General features: G+C 42.9%; 1 protein-coding gene across 6 annotated transcripts in view; it reads left to right on the top strand.

The window, feature by feature from the left end:
• Positions 1 to 17,122, top strand: part of FYCO1 (FYVE and coiled-coil domain autophagy adaptor 1) — an 85,707-nt gene that overhangs the window by 32,630 nt on the left and 35,955 nt on the right. For 5 of the 6 annotated variants that reach the window (XM_084619998.1, XM_084619995.1, XM_084619997.1 and 2 more), the window contains 7 exons: positions 947 to 3,577; positions 5,562 to 5,654; positions 6,449 to 6,567; positions 8,922 to 9,089; positions 12,280 to 12,429; positions 13,092 to 13,297; positions 13,907 to 14,051. In XM_084619998.1, the coding sequence (XP_084476124.1) occupies positions 947 to 3,577; positions 5,562 to 5,654; positions 6,449 to 6,567; positions 8,922 to 9,089; positions 12,280 to 12,429; positions 13,092 to 13,297; positions 13,907 to 14,051 (3,512 nt within the window). The remainder of the gene's footprint in view (positions 1 to 946; positions 3,578 to 5,561; positions 5,655 to 6,448; positions 6,568 to 8,921; positions 9,090 to 12,279; positions 12,430 to 13,091; positions 13,298 to 13,906; positions 14,052 to 17,122) is intronic. The other variant, XM_084620000.1, reaches the window with a different exon arrangement.

The following is a 17,122-nucleotide window of genomic DNA, read 5'->3' as shown; positions in this document are numbered from 1 at the left end:
ACAGACAGCACTGAAGCAAGTTTGCCTTTTTCCCTTTCAGTTGGATCAAGGAAGACGTTATTCTTGGGGTGCTGATACATTTAATTTTCCTTTTATGTCCTCCATCAGAAGAGATTTAAGAAGGCCTGCAAAGGGTGGGGTCCCCTCTTTGCAAGGACTAAGAAACTGGGGCCTGTGTTTAAGCCACTGAGTGTGCCCAGGGTCTCCCATCATCTGGGAGAAAAACCTAAGAGGACTCTTTTTACAATTTGATTAAACCTAATGTTTAAGTCTTCTTTTAAAAAACAAACCAACAAAAAAAAAAAACACCAAAGCTTACAAAATCTCATGAATAGAAAGGTTTTCATTATTATCAATGAAAATAGCCTTCTTTCTTTTAAGTTTCCCTTCACAGTTTTGTGCTTCCAACCACAACAGCACAGTGCTAGCATCTGGGAACCAGAAAGTGAAATTATCCAAGACCCCCAACACAGCAAAGCACTTTAACTATATATTAAAGTCAATGGGATGTAAGCATGTGCTTAAATGCATTGCTGAGAACACCACAATACAAACTGGTGTAACATCACTGGCTAAGGTGCATAACATACAAAGAGTAAATAAATAATTAATAGAACTTTATTTTTGTTCTAAGACTTCAGATGCTGGAGTGTTGAGCCCTATAGAAATGCTTATAAATTAATAAAAGTAATTAATAATCAAGGGGACTAAGAGTAGCATGGATTAGGATTTTTTTAATAATGATTTTTATTTGACAGCATCCCTTAAATATTCATTTTATTGTTACCACCACCACCACCACCACCACCACCACCACCACCACCAGGTATTAATCAACAAAAACAGTTAAGCTATCACTGAGTCCTGGAACATTCATAATCTTTCATGTATAAAAATACACTGTTTCCAATTTAACTTTTCTATTCTTCCCTTCCTGCCCTCTTAGACACAAGAGTTTCCAGGTAGCCCTGATGCAAATAACTCACTAAATGCTGAACACCTGGAGGGCTTTGAAGAGATGCGTGTGGAACTTGACCAGGGAGAGCTGAGACAGAGGGTGCTGCAGGACCGGATTAATCAGCTAGAGAAGGAAAACCAGGAGCTGCAGGGAGCCGTCAGCCTTCAGAAAGAACAAGTGCAAGTGGAAAAGGAAAAGAGCAGCAACTTCAGCGAGGAGAACTCCAGGCTGACAAAGATGATAGCGGAGTTACAGAAACAGTGTGAGGTTTCCCACTCCACTCAGAGCACTGTTCATGACCTACAAAAATGCGTGCAGGCATTAGAAGTGAATGCAGCCGAGCAGCAAAAGGAATACCACACAAGGCTTGAGCAAATGGAGTCAAGTAAGAAGGACTATGCCTCAGAACTGCAGCTCTTGAATCAGGAGCTGGAAACCACCAGGGCTTCGGTCAGCATGAAGGATCTCTGCATCAGTGAGCTCCAGACCAAGATAAATTCAACAGAGCAGAAGAATCTAGAGCTCATTGCAAAAGTCGATGCCATCTTGGATGAAAAAGGACAACAAACCTCCACCCAGTATGAGTCTACCCTAAAGATCCAAGAATTGCTGGAGAAACTTCACCAGGCAGAAAAGGAAAAGGCTGACATCCAGAAACTAAATAATGAACTTCTGTCTCAGGTAAAGACAGCGAGAGAGGAACTGCAGCTGAAAGAGAGTGCACAGAAAGAACTGGAATCTAAATTTAGTTGCCTCACCACGGACTCCAAAAAAGAGAATGAAAAACTGCTCATGAGCCTGGAAATGATGGCAAAAGAAATGGATACAGTTCAGGATGCACTGACTGTGAAAGGAAAGGAGGTGGCTGAACTCCAGATCCAGCTGAAGGGCTCACTGGCTCATGTGGGATCGCTAGAAAAAAATCTTGAAGAGACCAGAAGAGCAAAAGAGAACCTTCAGGAAGAGAGCAGCTGCAGAGAAGGTGTGCTGAAGCAGGAAGCCAGAACCTTGGCAGAGCAACTTGAGCTGCTGAAGGATCATTTATCAAAGCTGAGTCAGAATGTGCACAGCCTAGAGGAGCAAAACCAAAAGCTCCTCTCAAGCAATGGTCATCTCCTCCAGAAGGTAAAGGACATGGAGGAGCTCGCAGGACAGCAAAGCGTGGCACTGAACGAAATTGGTGAAGAAAGCAAGAAACTGAAATCCGAGAATGCAAATCTGCACCAAACCAAGGAGAAGATGAAAGAGAAGCAGAAAAACTTGGAGGTATCTAAAGCCTCTTTGGAAGCTGAGATGGCCAGGCTGAGGGCATCGGAGAAACAGCTCCAGAGTCAGATTGACGATGCCATGGTGTCGGTGGATGAAAAAGAGAAAAAGCTCCGGGAGCAGAACAAACAGTTGCACGAAGACTTGCAGAATGTCACAAGGGAAAATCAAATCCTGGAAGAGAGACTACAGTCTCTGTATTCTGAATACCAGGAACTGAGGCAAAGAGAAGATGCCATCAAGGAGTCTTTAGCTGTATTACAAACAGAGCACAAGAGTGCCAAACAGCATGGTTTACAGATGGAAAAGATTCTGTTTTCCTTGAAGGAGTGTGAAGAGTCTCTTAGGTCACAGGTTACAGAGAAAGATGTGACACTGCAAGGCATAGAGAGCCAATGTAAGCAGCTACAGGCAGAGATTGAGATGTACCGAAAAAAAGCGGAGTCTCTTGAGGTGGAAAAGCTAAGTATGGAAAAAACATGCCTTCATCAAATAAAATTGATTGAATCCCTTACTGGAGAGAAGGATTCAGTGGAGAAGGCCCAGCTGGAGCAGGCAGCATGTCAGGAGAAAGAGTCACAAGAGTTGGCTTCCAGGCTAGCCGTGTCTGAAAAGCAGCTGCACATCAACCAGAGTGAAGTGTCCAGGTTGCAGGCAGAAGTGATTGACCTTCGAGCCAAGCTTCAGCAGACAGCTGATGAGAGAGAGAGGATGCAAGGCAAGCTGGATGCAACAGAGGCGGTTCTGGGGGAACAAAAGACACTGGTCCAGCAGCTGAAAGAGCAGAGTGAGTCACTCAACAGAAACCATGTGCAAGAGCTGGTACAGTGTAGAGAAAGAGAGGAAACGCTGAAAAAAGAGCGGGAAAGGGAAGCCCATCGAAAGGCCGAGCTGGAGAAAAACGTGCTGAGTCTCAGGGAAGAGCTGTCCAAGGTTAAGCAGTATTTGGAGACTGTTAAAATGGAAAATGTAGAAACCAATGACCTGCTCCACAGAACCAACACTGATATGGCTGAACTTGGTATTCAGATTTGTACCTTGACGTCTGAGAAGGGGGATGCAGAAGAGAAGCTGGCGCAGGTCACTGAGAAGCTGAGGGAATTGGGTGAGCAAGCAGCAAAGGAGCAGGAGGGGCTGCAACTTGACATCTCCATGCTCAGGCAGGAGAACCAAGGCCTGACAGAGAAACTAAAGGAGTCTCAAGTATGTGCTGCAGCTGTTCCCAGCCTGCAAACGCAGCTGGAGGTGGCAGAGAAACAGGCCCAAAGCTTCCAAGAGACCAGCAAAGAAGAGCTGTCTGCAATAAAATTTCAAATGAGCACAGAGATTATAAATTATCAGACAAAATTCAAGGTAAATTAATATAATATATTCTACTTTCTATTCTACATGCTTCACAGTGTTCACTGACATGGTAAGGAGGAATCATTCCCTCCTCTGCAGGAATAGCGGGGTGAAATGGCCTGTGTTATGCAGGTCGGATAATCGCAACACTACTTTCTGGCTTTAATCTATGCACCTATGAATTTAGGGGGGCTTAGTCCCCAACACCCACTGAGCCTTGCTCTGAAATGTGCTAAGCAATCTTGACTCCCCTTGATGTCTAACAATGAACCAGTTATATCCTCTTTACACTGGGTCAGCAGAACAAGGCTATGGATGTGTGAACTTCTTTTCTCCGCAGAATGGTGGGTTTTCAGACCCAATGGCTGCTCAACTTTCATGAATATTATTCATCAAATAAATATGAATATTTCAGCTTATGATTTGCCATTATTTAAAAGTACCTGTAATACAATGGGCCCAATACTTTAAGGTGCTGCATACCTCCTGCATACGGCTGAGTGCCCTCAGTTCCCATTGATTCCCTGATAACAGTAACACCCGTACTGGTGCTCTCCTAAAATCCAGTTACAACCCAACATCCGCCCACTCGTGGAACCTAAATAAGATGCTCACAGTAGATTGTGCAGCTCTGATCACATGAACCCTTCCTTCTCTATCCTTGTATGAATGATCAGCAGTGAAATAGTTAATATTTGTAACATTTACATTGTCATTAGGCTTTAGTGTCAACTTCTGTTGATATGAATAAGGGCAACTCACCCCTCTGTTAGAGGCACTGTTTCAGGCAGTCTGCAGACTCTGACATATAGCGCAGCACAGGTTACACTGAGTTCACACCTGGAAGTTTATCTGTTTGAACATACGGGCTAGAGGCCGATGGTGGGATGCTCAGAAGTCTGAGTGTGGGCCTGGCTCCGCTCCTTTTGCAATCAATGTTGATTTCAGTGAGAGCAAAGTTAGAAATCCCAGCCTGAGTGGTATTTTTACTGTTCAAGATACAGCCACCGAGATAAATATCTAGTTTCAAGAAGCAGTCACGAGCCACCCCGATTCAACTCTGGATCATGTGGAGAGAAATTTCTGAAGGATAAAGAACTGATAAAGATCTGAGTTACTACAGAAAATTCTTTCCTGGGTATCTGGCTGCTGACTCTTGCCCATATGCTCAGGGTTCAGCTGATCACCATATTTGGGGTCGGGAAGGAATTTTCCTCCCGGGCAGATTAGAAGAGGCCCTGGGGATTTTTCACCTTCCTCTGTAGCGTGGGGCACGGGTCACTTGCTGGAGGATTCTCTGCTCCTTGAAGTCTTTAAACCACGATTTGAGGACTTCAATAGCTCAGACATAGGTGAGAGTATTTTTGCCGGAGTGGGTGGGTGAGATTCTGTGGCCTGCATTGTGCAGGAGGTCAGACTAGATTATCATAATGGTCCTTTCTGACCTTAGTGTCTATGAATCTATGAACTGTGTGTCTGTTACTGCAGCTGTGAGGCAAAGGCTACCAGTTGATCAGACGTACACACTTCCGTATATGCTGAGATTCTTCTAACGTCGAAAAGTTGTGTGCCCTTACTTTCTACTTTCTTTGCCCGCAGAGCATCTAGTCAATGAGTTTTAAAGTAGTGTCAGGCACTAATTCCCAGCATGACTTGTGCTCCCTTTGTACTTTCACCACAACATTTACATGTTTAGCAAGTTGGGCCATTTTTGTTATGGCACATAATAATTGCCAGAAAAACATCATCTGACTACCACAGTGGGGGACTTTTCCCATGAATTAGGCCCCAGTTTCCTGGGATACCCATTTGAATTGGTCTGCCATCAGCCACACTGAAGGCCAAATTTATCCCTGTTGTAACTCCACTATAATTAATGGATTAATTTGGCCCAGTACATTTTCATTGTCCATGCTGCATCAGCAGGAAACTTTTTAAAACTGGGTGATGACTTTTATGTGAACGCTAACAAGGGCTTTATTGACTCCACTAGGCTGTCAGTGAAGAATGCGAGAAAGTAAAAAAGAAGCTTGAGGAACAGAAACGACAACTGTGTGCTGCAGAGGAAGAGATTGCAGAGCTTCACGTAGGTGCTTCATCTGATTACAATAAGGAAATGTGCTAAAGTATTTGCACCAATAGTCACTTGTGTTAGAATTTACAAGGCAGGGGACTTGTCTGGCGGCTGTCTGGGAGCCCGAGAATGCACTTGAACAAATAATAGACATGCAGGCCAAAATTCTCAAACTAGGAGGAGATTTTCAAGGCACAAATAGCAGTTAAACACCAAGGTTCTTACCCCCTGAACCAGCCGACTTTTACTTAGGTGCCTAAATACAGATATAGAGGTGTACCCAAGTCTGAAAATGGTACCTCTAAAGTTTACATTTAAAGGGTGCTTTTTCACTTCCTTTCATATTTAACTTTGTTTTAATGAAGAAGCCATAAACTTGACATTTTCCCCCTCATGATAAGTTAGTTTCTTTTAAACTTTTTGTTTGCCTATTGAAGCACTTATTTCAGACTGAAATAGTTTTAAATACTGATGTGGTTTATTCTTTCATCATTGTGTTTGGAACTTTATTCTTTGATAATGAGACAAAAGCCATTTAAAGCTCTTCTGCTGTGGCTAATAAGAATTACTGGCATGGTTTAATGCTGTCTTACTTTACAATTGATCCCTTATTCAATGTGACATAAGTAATCAATCCCCAGTACATAACTAATTAGTGTCTGATTATTCAATAATAATGTTTTAATTAATGGTTGGACTTCTTAAACTCCCCTATCAAAGCATTGTTTGGGTGACATAGTAACTAAGTTACAGTTGATACAGTGATGGTTTTGTATGTTAAATAGAAATATTTTATTATTGTCTAGGCTGTAAACACGGATCTGTCTAGCAAACTGGAGCGTGCAACAGAGCAATTGACTGAATATGAATCCACCAGGTTAAAAAAGGAGGAGGAGGTGATGTCGCTGAAAAAACACTTGGAGAGGTTAGCACTTTGGGTATTTCACTTGTACTGTTTGTAAGAAGCCAAGCAGAAGATAAGTCACCATAGTGTGTACACCTTATTATTGTGTACATTATCTGAAGCAGAGGAGAGAATACATACATACTGAGTAGGAAGCTTTGACTGGCCTTTCAGATGAAAAATGTGGACGTTACACAGAATACAGCTTCCCTTTGTTCACGTAGCTGATGTTCTATAGTCATCACATTTCTTGTTTCCTTTGTGAAACTAGTCTACGTGGCGCTAGGCTTTGTATCATGGGTTAGATGCAGCATTCAAAGCACAGAAATGTTGACTGCTGTTTAAAAGAGGACTGGAACATTTGCACTGCATTTTACATGGAGGGTGTGTTTTATTTTTGCCCCTCTGTGGTGTCTCAAGAGTAAAGTAAGAATTGCTGTTGAAGGGAACACACTCGGCAGCTCTTGCTCAGGCAGGTCTCCTATGGAGCTCAGTGGGCATTTTGCCTGAGTAAGGACTTGGTGACAAATACTAGCACTAAATGATTTTGCAGCACAGAGCTGGCAGGACCAAGCTAGCCTGGCCTGACTCCAGGGCTGTGGATCTCTGCTTGGATCAAGAATGAGGGGAATCCTTTCAGGGATGGCTGCATAACAACTACATGGCCACCAAACTCTGCCCCGTGCCTTGAGGCAGGAGTCTGTGACTCTGTCTCATTGGGTTCCGTGACTGCAGCTCTGGGAGGGCAGGTCCCCCTGGTTATCAATCAGCTAAATGAGTCCAGAGGATAGTCAGTTACGTAATGGAACTGTCAGCTGGAGAGAGCGCAGTGTCCATGAGGGCAGGTCTCTCCATGGAAACTACAGGTAGGAAACTACCGAACTGCCCAGGATGCTTCACACCCCAACAAAAGTACAGATATTGGACAGATATGCTCAGCTGGTATCAATCAGTGTTGCAATAGAAACAGCAAGTCTCAGAGCCGGGATCTGCAGACTTGGGCTCGCTTTACGGTGCTAGAAATAGCCATGTAGATGTTTGGGGTTGGATTGGAGCTTGAGCTCTGAAGCCTGGGGAGCAGGGTGGGTTTCAGAGCCCAAGCTCCAGCCCAAGCCAAAATGTCTACATGGCTATTTTGAGCACTGTAGTATGAGCCCCACAAGCCAGAGTCTGTAGACCTGGGCTCTGAGACATGCTGCCGTGGGTTTCTGCTTGCTCTGTAGATGTGCCCTCAGAGACCTCATTTACATGGAGAATCTGCCCCTCAGCAACTTTATGAGCTCTGGTCATGGAGCAGATCTGACTGGGCCTGACCTTGCACAGAAGTGTTACCTGGAAGTAAGGAGCTAATGCTTATTTTGCTCCCATGTAAAAGAGAGTTGGGATATGGGCCTGAATGAGGACTTCAGAATCAGGGCCTTAATTCCTTTTTCAGATTTCTGTTTGTATCCCCTCTAGTTTCTTACAACTAAGTGTGCACTAGTTTATTTTTTGTGTTTAGCTTTAGCCCAAAGACTATGCCCTTTTGGCAGGGGGGGGGATGTCCTTGGTGATCCACTTTGTCAACACTGCAGGCCAGGTGCTCATCTGGTGTCAACTGAAGTGTCCACTGATTTCAAAACTGTGTCTGATCCGGTGAGTTCATCCTTTGTGCCAACTGGAAGTCTATTGATTAAGTTAAGTAGACTGTGAAGTTTTCCATTGAGACTCTGAGTAATTCTCTAGTTTTAAGTTGCTCTATTAACTGAAATTAATACACCAGAAATCAGATCAAACCTCTAAGTCTTTCACTCTGTCCATTTGAAATCTGAGGGAAATTTGTCTGAATGAGACTCAGGTGAAGTCATATTAGCAGAGCTTGTCAATATTTCTTGTTCTCAGTGGTAAAAGGGTTTTTAGCTCCTTTGTAAATGTTTTTTGTTTTGTGGTACTGCAAATTAATATAATACTTAGTAGACCTTTTGTGAACATGTAAACCACTGATATGTTTGTGCTGTGGATTGTCCTCTGTGGCCAGTCTGCAGGGGATATGGGCCTTTACAGACCTACCCAGAGAGCCTTGGCTCTTGGCTTAAGCTGTAGCGTTCATGCTACCTGGTTCAATCCCTGGTGTGCAGCCAAGAGGGCAGCCATCACAAACACAACTATGAAAAGGGAGCAGGAAATAGGACCCTCATCCCCAGAAGTTACTGATTGCCAAAGGTGCCCACAGGTAATGTATCTATGCACAGCTTCAAAAGTGTCAAAAGACTAAAGCACATTGTTATATACAATATTATGTTCACACTGAGAGAGACTTCACTAAAACTACAGATTTCATCAAGATAAATGGCAGAAGGGACTTCTTTAAGAACAATTAATTTGCATTTAAACAGGACCCAAAAGGAAGTTGACAAAGCGAATGAGCAAGTCAAAGAGTATGGTGACAAACTCAAAAAGGCGACAGCAGACAGAGACAGCAATGATCAGAAGTTGTTGGCCGAGCTAGACGATCTAACTAGAACAAAGCAATTCCTTGAAGAACGTTTGATAGAACTTCTCAGGTTGGTATTAAAAAAAACTAATGTGTAGGTTCTATTATAGAGGATTTTAAATGGTGCTGTGTGGAGGGATTAATTTTTTATTCCTGAACAGAAAATAAATGTAATGGCCAAATTCTGTGAGACAACATTGGCAGTGAGGTTCAGTGGTTAGGGCACATTATGAAAAGTAAAATAGACAAAATGTGATCTAGCTCTTTCTCCGCTTGTATCTGCTTTGCAAAGTGCATGTCATTCTATATATGGCATATGTTCTTCCCCCTCCCCTGCCAAAAATGTTTCAATATTTTTTCCTAGCAAATATTTATCTCCAGTATCCATCACTTATAGAGAGCACCTTGAAGGCTGCCCTGGATAAAGGGCTGGGCTGGGACCAAAGTGTTATTCAGAGAACGATGCTGACCGGTGCATTGTGGGGAAATGGAGGGTGAAAAATATGTGTAAGGCTCCACCCATTGCTCACCCATGCCCCATTCACTCTCATGGCTGCTGGAGTAATGTCTCAGCAGCAACTGCTGTCCCACCTACATTCTCATCCATAATGTGGGTGTCCCACGCAGGGAAGCAAGGAGTCATCTCCCCCCACCCCTTAATTTCCTGTCCTGGCCCATAGTCTGGCCCACGATTGAGCCCAGTGTGATCAGCCTCTGAATAGCAAACTCAACAGGCAAATGCTCAGCTGGTTTAAATTGGTGCAGATTCATTGCAGTTAATGAGTGCTGACAGGTGTCACAATGGGAGCTGCTGGATGCATCCCTTTTGGAAATCTAGCCCTTATTTAACTATTAAAGGAAAGCTTAGCAGCTTTGAAAATCTGGCCCAAAGTGATTTGCCCAAGGTCACACATGTGGTCTGGTGCAGAGCTGTAAACTGAACCCAACTCTCCTGAGTCCCAGTCCTGTGTCTTAACTACGGACAGGGGCAGCTCTACCGATTTTCCCGCCCCAAGCAGTTGCCGCCAAATTTGCTGCCGCACCCGGAAGAGCGGCTGAGCTGCCGCTGCATTGCCACCACTGGACACGGACTGCCGCCCCATTCGGAATGCCGCCCCAAGCACCTGTTTGGAAAGCTGGTGCCTGGAGCTGGCCCTGACAACGGGACGTCCTTCCTCTTGAAGGAAGACTCCTGTAGGCTGTCAGTGTCTATCATAACTATTCTGGAGTGAACAAGACCAACCCAGACTGTGACTTATGTTAAAAAAATGGAGGGTTTTGTCTTTCAGCAAGCCGAGTGTTGCAGACATAACTTGCAGACGTGCAGTTCGGTTAATGGTGTTGAATTATGTTGCCATTACAAAACACAAACAATTTGATAAATAGCAACCAATTGTGGTTTCTCACTTCTGGTCTGTGTATTCTTGTCTTCACGCAAAAGCTTGTGCGTGCTGCAGAAACCTCTCCACCTTTACTAGGTGAAGAGTGAAAACCCAGTGCAGCTTTAGACATTAACTGTTCATCAGATGATCCTTCTACAAAGAAGTTCCTTTAACTGTGTCATTCCTTTCCTGAGCCACTCTATCTATCTGAATCTGGTTAAGGAGTAGGAGCTAATACTGGAGTTCTTGCCTCCTTTTAATCAGAGAAACCTATAACAGATATTTCTCTTCAAAATATTGTCAAAACTTTCAAAAGTTGATCAGCTCATAGTACACAGCCAGGGCATTAGCACATTCTTCTGATCAGTATGCATAGAAGCTTTTGGTATTGTTCAGTCAGACAAGAGAATGTGGGTTTTCTTATTAATGTCTGTTTTCTTGGCCTTTCCAAGGAGTTATGATCTCAGTAGACATCTATTTTTAAAGTGCAAGAAGACAAACCTGTGAAGTCACTGAAAAAAATGAAGTCCTTTCTTTATTACCTTTCCTACATCTGATGGTGTTGGTGACTAACAATACAGTAGGGTCAAGATAGGTAGCATTCCTTTCTGACTTCTTGATTCTTTCCAGAGGTCAGATTCACAAGTGATGCATAAATGAAGACTCCCTTATGCTAATTTAGAATCCCTTCGATCTTGTTACAGTTATTTACAGGTGTGTAAGAGAGTTTAACTTGGTGTAACTTATATGCTGAGGAGCCGGAAGAAGATGTAATCGAGAGCAAAGTTTGGCTCACATACTTAGCCCTTGATATCACTTAACATTTTCAAAGAGTGTCTAACCATTAACTAATCAATCCTCATACATCCTGTGAGGTACTTAAATATTGCCATATTTATTTTACAGATTGGTAAACTGAGAAACAGAGATTAAATCACATGACCAAGACCTCAGAGCAAGTTAGTGCCAGAGCTGAGACTATAACTCCTAACTCCTAGTCCTTCCCTTTGTCAAATACACAGTGCAACCTCTCTTGTAACTAGGGTGTAAGATTCTGCTCCTATGCCTAGCTGCAAAAAGTTGAGCTACAATGTCAGGTAGTGATGGTGTCGTGAGATGGTTAGCTCTGTGTTGTTAGCCTTTGTGGTTTAAGGTCTCACTTGACAGTTTACCTCAAGTGCTGCAAACCTGTTTTTGCTGTTGATGCACTTCCACTTCAGAAAGCCTAAATTCCACCCTCTTGTACCCTGACCTTTGAAGGTGTACTAGTGCAAGAGGGAGTCTCCACCACATCCTTTCAAAGGATGACAGAACACTTTCAGTAACATGCACCCCACCCCACCCCCCGCAACCTGATCCCCAGGTGGAATTCTGGGTGGGTCAGCTGTAATGCAGCTCTCCTCACTCTCCTGCAGAGCAAACCATGACTTACAGCTACAATCTGATCCAAATGTGCTCCTGGGATATCTTTGATAGAACTCGCTGCAGTAAGAAGAATATTGTGCCTTCAACTGAATCCTTTTAGGCATTGCTCATTGGTTCCAACTTCAAATTAAGTGCACACTTAAGTGCTTTCCTAACTAGGGATGCTTTCCTGAACTGGGGCCATAGTACTGATCCAGTATGGCAATTCTTTGATTCTGAGGTTCTATCTACAAAGGCCAATCACACCTGATGGTGGTGTATATACATTTGTCAATCCCGGTGTAACTGTGTTAAAAGTGCAGGGAGTGGGCTATTTCAGATTTGTGAACTTCAGAGTTAAATAACAGCACTTTACGTTAGAGAGTTTTCTTCCGGGGGCAGAGTTGAGATGAGTTAAAAACAAACAGTGATGTTTCTAAAATGGATTGCTCTTCTTTACACATGTCTCCATAGGGATAAGGATGCCCTCTGGCAGAAATCAGATGCTCTGGAATTTCAGCAGAAGCTCTGTGAGGAGCAAAGATGGCTCGGTGACACAGAAGTAAATCATTGCCTGGGCTGTCAGCGAGAGTTTACTTGGATGATGCGCCGACACCACTGCAGGTCAGTTTCTTGACCTCTGACACGTTATTAAAAACATGGAAATAAATATCATAGGTACCATGGAAAATATCCAGTGTTTTAACATTTTACACTGTTCCCAGGCATTCGTTGTTATAATATGTATATTATACGCTGTCTGCACTTGGTATACATGCTTTAAAAATTGTCCAGTACGATGGTACTATTATTATTTTATTACAGTACTGACGCAATCAGGGTTGATGCCCCATTGAATTAGGTTCTGTACACACATAACATTTACTACTAAAAGATATGTTGAGAAACAATTATTCTGAATAGCAAGATTTGATTTTGATATGGCCTGTTCAAAAACATCTGACAGTTGATTGAATTATTTGCTTCTAATTTTGACCCTTTTCTGTTCATGAATTAATAGTTACATGTTCGTGATTTCTCCAGATATATTCACAAAGTTTGGATGAACAAATTTCAGGCAGTAGGGTGGCATGTGACTGTTCACACTTTATTCATGATGTGCAATTAGTCATATAATCAATGATATTTTAAAGTAGGGAATACCGGGTGGTGATTAGTTAATAGCTAATAACCACTTCCAGTATGATTTTTCAGATGAAGAATGATTTCCACTAATATTTGTGAAACTTTCTCATACCTTTGCATTTGTTCTTTTTAATTTCTAGACTGTGTGGTCGAATTTTCTGCTATTACTGCTGTAACAACTACTTGATGACCAAACACAGCGGCAAGAAGGAGCGGTGCTGTAGAGCTTGCTTCAATAAACCTAGGGTGACTGTGGATTATACGGATGACTCTGGATCCCGTGCCAGCCAAGAAGAACCAGCAGCTCTGCTAAATTCACCAGTGTCTCCGACCCTGGAAGTTACAGGTTAGTCCTTTTCATGTGCAAATGTGAGATAAATGAGATTATTGGGCTTCTTGCCAGGGCTCATGTGGTTAAATCCTGCTCGATTTACACTCTGTGCAACCCCAGTGATGTTAATGGGGTGTAAGTCAAGGCGGAACTTGTCCCAGAGTAATTGTGGAGCTTGTTAGTATATGTTAATATTGATAGGTTGATACAAATACCCATTTATATTTTAATGCAAGTGAGTCACCCTGGAGAGTCCCTCTAGCACAGTGGTTCTCAAACTTTTGTGCTGGTGACCCCTTTCACATAGCAAGCCTCTGAGTGCGACCCCCCTAATAAATTAAAAAAACTTTTTAATATATTTAACCCCATTATAAATGCTGGAGACAAAGCGGGGTTTGGGGTGGAGGCTGACCGCTCGCAACCCCCCATGTAATAACCTCACAACCCCCTGGGGGGTCCCGACCCCCAGTTTGAGAACCCCTGCTCTAGCACTTGCTGTATGCGAAAACTACTGTGTAGGCAGAATAATGGCCCACGTACATAAGCTCTGTTTAAAAAACAAAACCACTGTTGCTGCCTGTTATGTTATGACTGCGTTTCTTTTGATGTACTTTTATGGCACAGTTACGAATGAAACCTCCAAACCACCAGATGATGTAGTGTTTGATATAATCACAGATGAGGAACTGTGCCAAGTGCAGGAATCTGATTCTATCCATAATGAAAGTCAAGCTGAAGTAGAGTCTCTGGACCAGAGTGACACAGATCTGTGAGTAAAACACTGTTTAATTTAAAACTGGAGCTCCGTGTTACATTTTTCCTCTCCATAAAGAGAAAACAGACACTGTCAGGGCTTGTCTACACTGGCAAGTTTTGTCGCCAAAAACTGCCTTTTGGCGACAAAACAGCAAGAGCATACACGCTACTACAATGGGACTTTGTCACAAAAAACGCCCAGTTTTGGCGACAGAAAACTTCCACCCCGTTAGAGACTTTTGTCTTTTCTCCCACTTCTATTGTCAACAAAGAGCCAGTGTAGACACCGCTGATTGTTTTGTAGACATAACTGGCTTCCGCCAGTATCCCACAATGCCTGCCCTGATTGCTCTGCTCAGTGTTGTGCTCTCTGCTGCCCTGCAGGCATGCGCCCCTCCCCTTTCAAAGCTCCGGGAAGTATCTGTGTGCTGCTCCGTTTGGGGAACAAACAAACCAAGAGCAAATCATTGGCATGCTCCTGTTCTGCCCTGCACTAGGAACACAGCAGCAGGCAGACTGCTACTGCAGCAGGAGGGGGACAGACTGCTGTGCTGCCTTGCCATTCCTCAACATGGAGAGCTCACAGGGCTACTCATGATGCTGCTCTCGGCAGCTGAGGGGGCTGTGGGAGAACTTGGAGAGAATCGCAAGATGCTCAGCGATCAGCTCTTCCTTCTCACAACACTGCACTATGGGATACATACCCACGGTGCATTGCTCACCCTGTCAATGATGGTGTCCCCAATGTGGACGTGATTTGTCGACAGAGGGAGCAAGTGTGAACATGCTTTGGTGATTTTTGTTTTGCCGACTTTTGGGTGTCGACATCCGTTTTCTCAACAAAACTTGGTAGTGTAGACAAGCCCCCAGTCATATTGAACTTCATTTTAGATTAAGAAAACAATACAGGGGAAAACCCAAAGCAAAGTCCAGTGTTTCTCTTATGACAAGCTTTATTGAACTGAACATAAAGTGGCTGCCAGTCTCTGCAGACAGCAGAGTCTGTAGAGTTATAAAGATTCAATACCCAGAAAACAAAGGAACAACAGTTATATAGCTAAATCCACCACACCTTTTTTCATAGTATAGATTTCAGTCACTTGTTCCATCTACTCCCGCATAAATGAGCAGTAGGGAGGAATTGATAGATTCTCTGTTTTAATTTGCAAGCTTAATGTTGCATTAATATATTTTATGCCTATTTCTGTATTAATTAAAAGTTTCATTTTGCATTGTGTTTCAATCATTTGAATATTAAGAACAATATCCAAAGTAAAATATATTTTACCCCCAAAATAAATGTATACAATGATACAGGCTGTCTGTTCACTAATATTTCTTCCTGACAAAATTTTGAAGTCTAATTTTTATTTTTATATCTTTCAAAAGAAAAACAAAAGTAAGTTACTGTAACCCTTTACCCACATGTTGTTCCTTAGTACCAAGGAAGAAAAATTGTAGTGACAAATGTTCTCAATGCCAGGTTAAAAGCAGCCCCAAAGTAACAAGTCTGTGGTTCAAAAAACAGAGCTAGATTGTTTTGCCCCCCGTTGTGTGACTAGTTCCTGTATAAACCACACTTCCTTGTTACTTGTGTCTAAGGTAGACTATAGATGCTTACTTATCTGGAACAAAATATGTTTCAATTCTGGCTTTTGCTTCTCAGCTAATATACTATGTTATTTTGCTAATATACTATGCTATTTAATTACCTACCATCATAGCATCTATGTGCCTGCAATGTCTCAATGTCTCAAAGGACCCTGAAGATTTACAGATATGCATGAATTAAGCCTTGCAACTCACCTGTGCATTGGCATTGTCATCATTTTACAGATGGGAAAAGTGAGGTGATGCAAGTTTTCCCAAAGTCATATGATGACCTTCATCATGATTCAGCAAAATAGGATTGTAAGGCATCTTGAATTAGGAACCCAGGAGCTGTCACTCCTGTTGGCCAAGGGAGGTGAACGATGCAAAATGTGAGCCCTTGGGAACACAACATTGAGAGAGAGCATGTGAGCTGTGAGGTTAGGACAGGGCTCTCTGGTCATCTTGCTGTCAGTCTCTTGCTGAGGAAGCCACCAAAACTGTAAGACCATTATTGAAGGCATCTGGATGTATCATTAGAATTCTGCATTACCCTGTAGCAGTGTTGTTGTTCTATCCCCATTGTTCACAGTCTATAGAGAAGAAAACTGAAAAATAGTCTTCTACTTTATCGCTTTCCATAGGCTAGTCAGAACCATTTCATATGCATTGCCCTGGATTCTTTAGTATCATGATCTTAAAGGGCCTTTGGGCTCAGGACTATTTCAGTCTCTCTTCTCTCTGTTTACTCTAGCCCCTTACCTCTGCTTAGTCACCCCTTATGAGGTCAACAGACAAGGATGGTAGATCTCCCCTCCTACGTATAACTGGGATAGAGAGGAAGACAGAGATCTCCCCTTTGTCCCCTTTCTTCATGTGGATATTGAGAGAGAGCCTGGCTGATGGGCCTTCTTCCGGTGTAAACCAGCAGAAAACATGCGGAACTTCAACCTGCTTTTAGCACAGATCAGCACACTGAGGTGTTTATAGGCCACATGGTCCCATGCGAAATTTGAGGTTCTCCTACAAACTGGAGGTCCTTCTTGTCTGTGGGTTCTGTAGGTACCCAGGACTAGCTCTAATTATATATATAAGATCTGCTGATCAGCCCTACCTATGTATTGCCTGCAGTGACGGGTACTCAATGTTAGTCAGACATAATGCATTTTGCCACCTGTGGGTCATATGTGAATTTTTTAATTATTCTGTGGTTTTATGCTCGGGAAAAAATATTAGACCATGAACAAGCAGCACTGCCTTTTACAGCCCTAGAGATTTCAGAGCTACCTCTGTGGTGAGTGAGATGCGTGCAGAAATGTAGGTGTCACAGTCAGGCTTTTGCAGCACAGCTCAGCAAACATAAACCCACAGAGCAAATAAATACGGGGTTTTTGAGGCAGGAGAGGCCAAATCTTTAGCTGGTGTAAATCTGTACCACTTCATTGACTTTAATAGAGCTGTGTTGATTTATACCAGCTGGGAATCTGGCCCAAG

Source organism: Lepidochelys olivacea (genome assembly GCF_965140295.1).
Source record: "Lepidochelys olivacea isolate rLepOli2 genome assembly, chromosome: 2".
Lineage (NCBI taxonomy): Eukaryota > Metazoa > Chordata > Testudines > Cheloniidae > Lepidochelys > Lepidochelys olivacea.
Note: the sequence above shows the minus strand (reverse complement) of the source record. Positions and strands in the feature narration are given on the sequence as shown.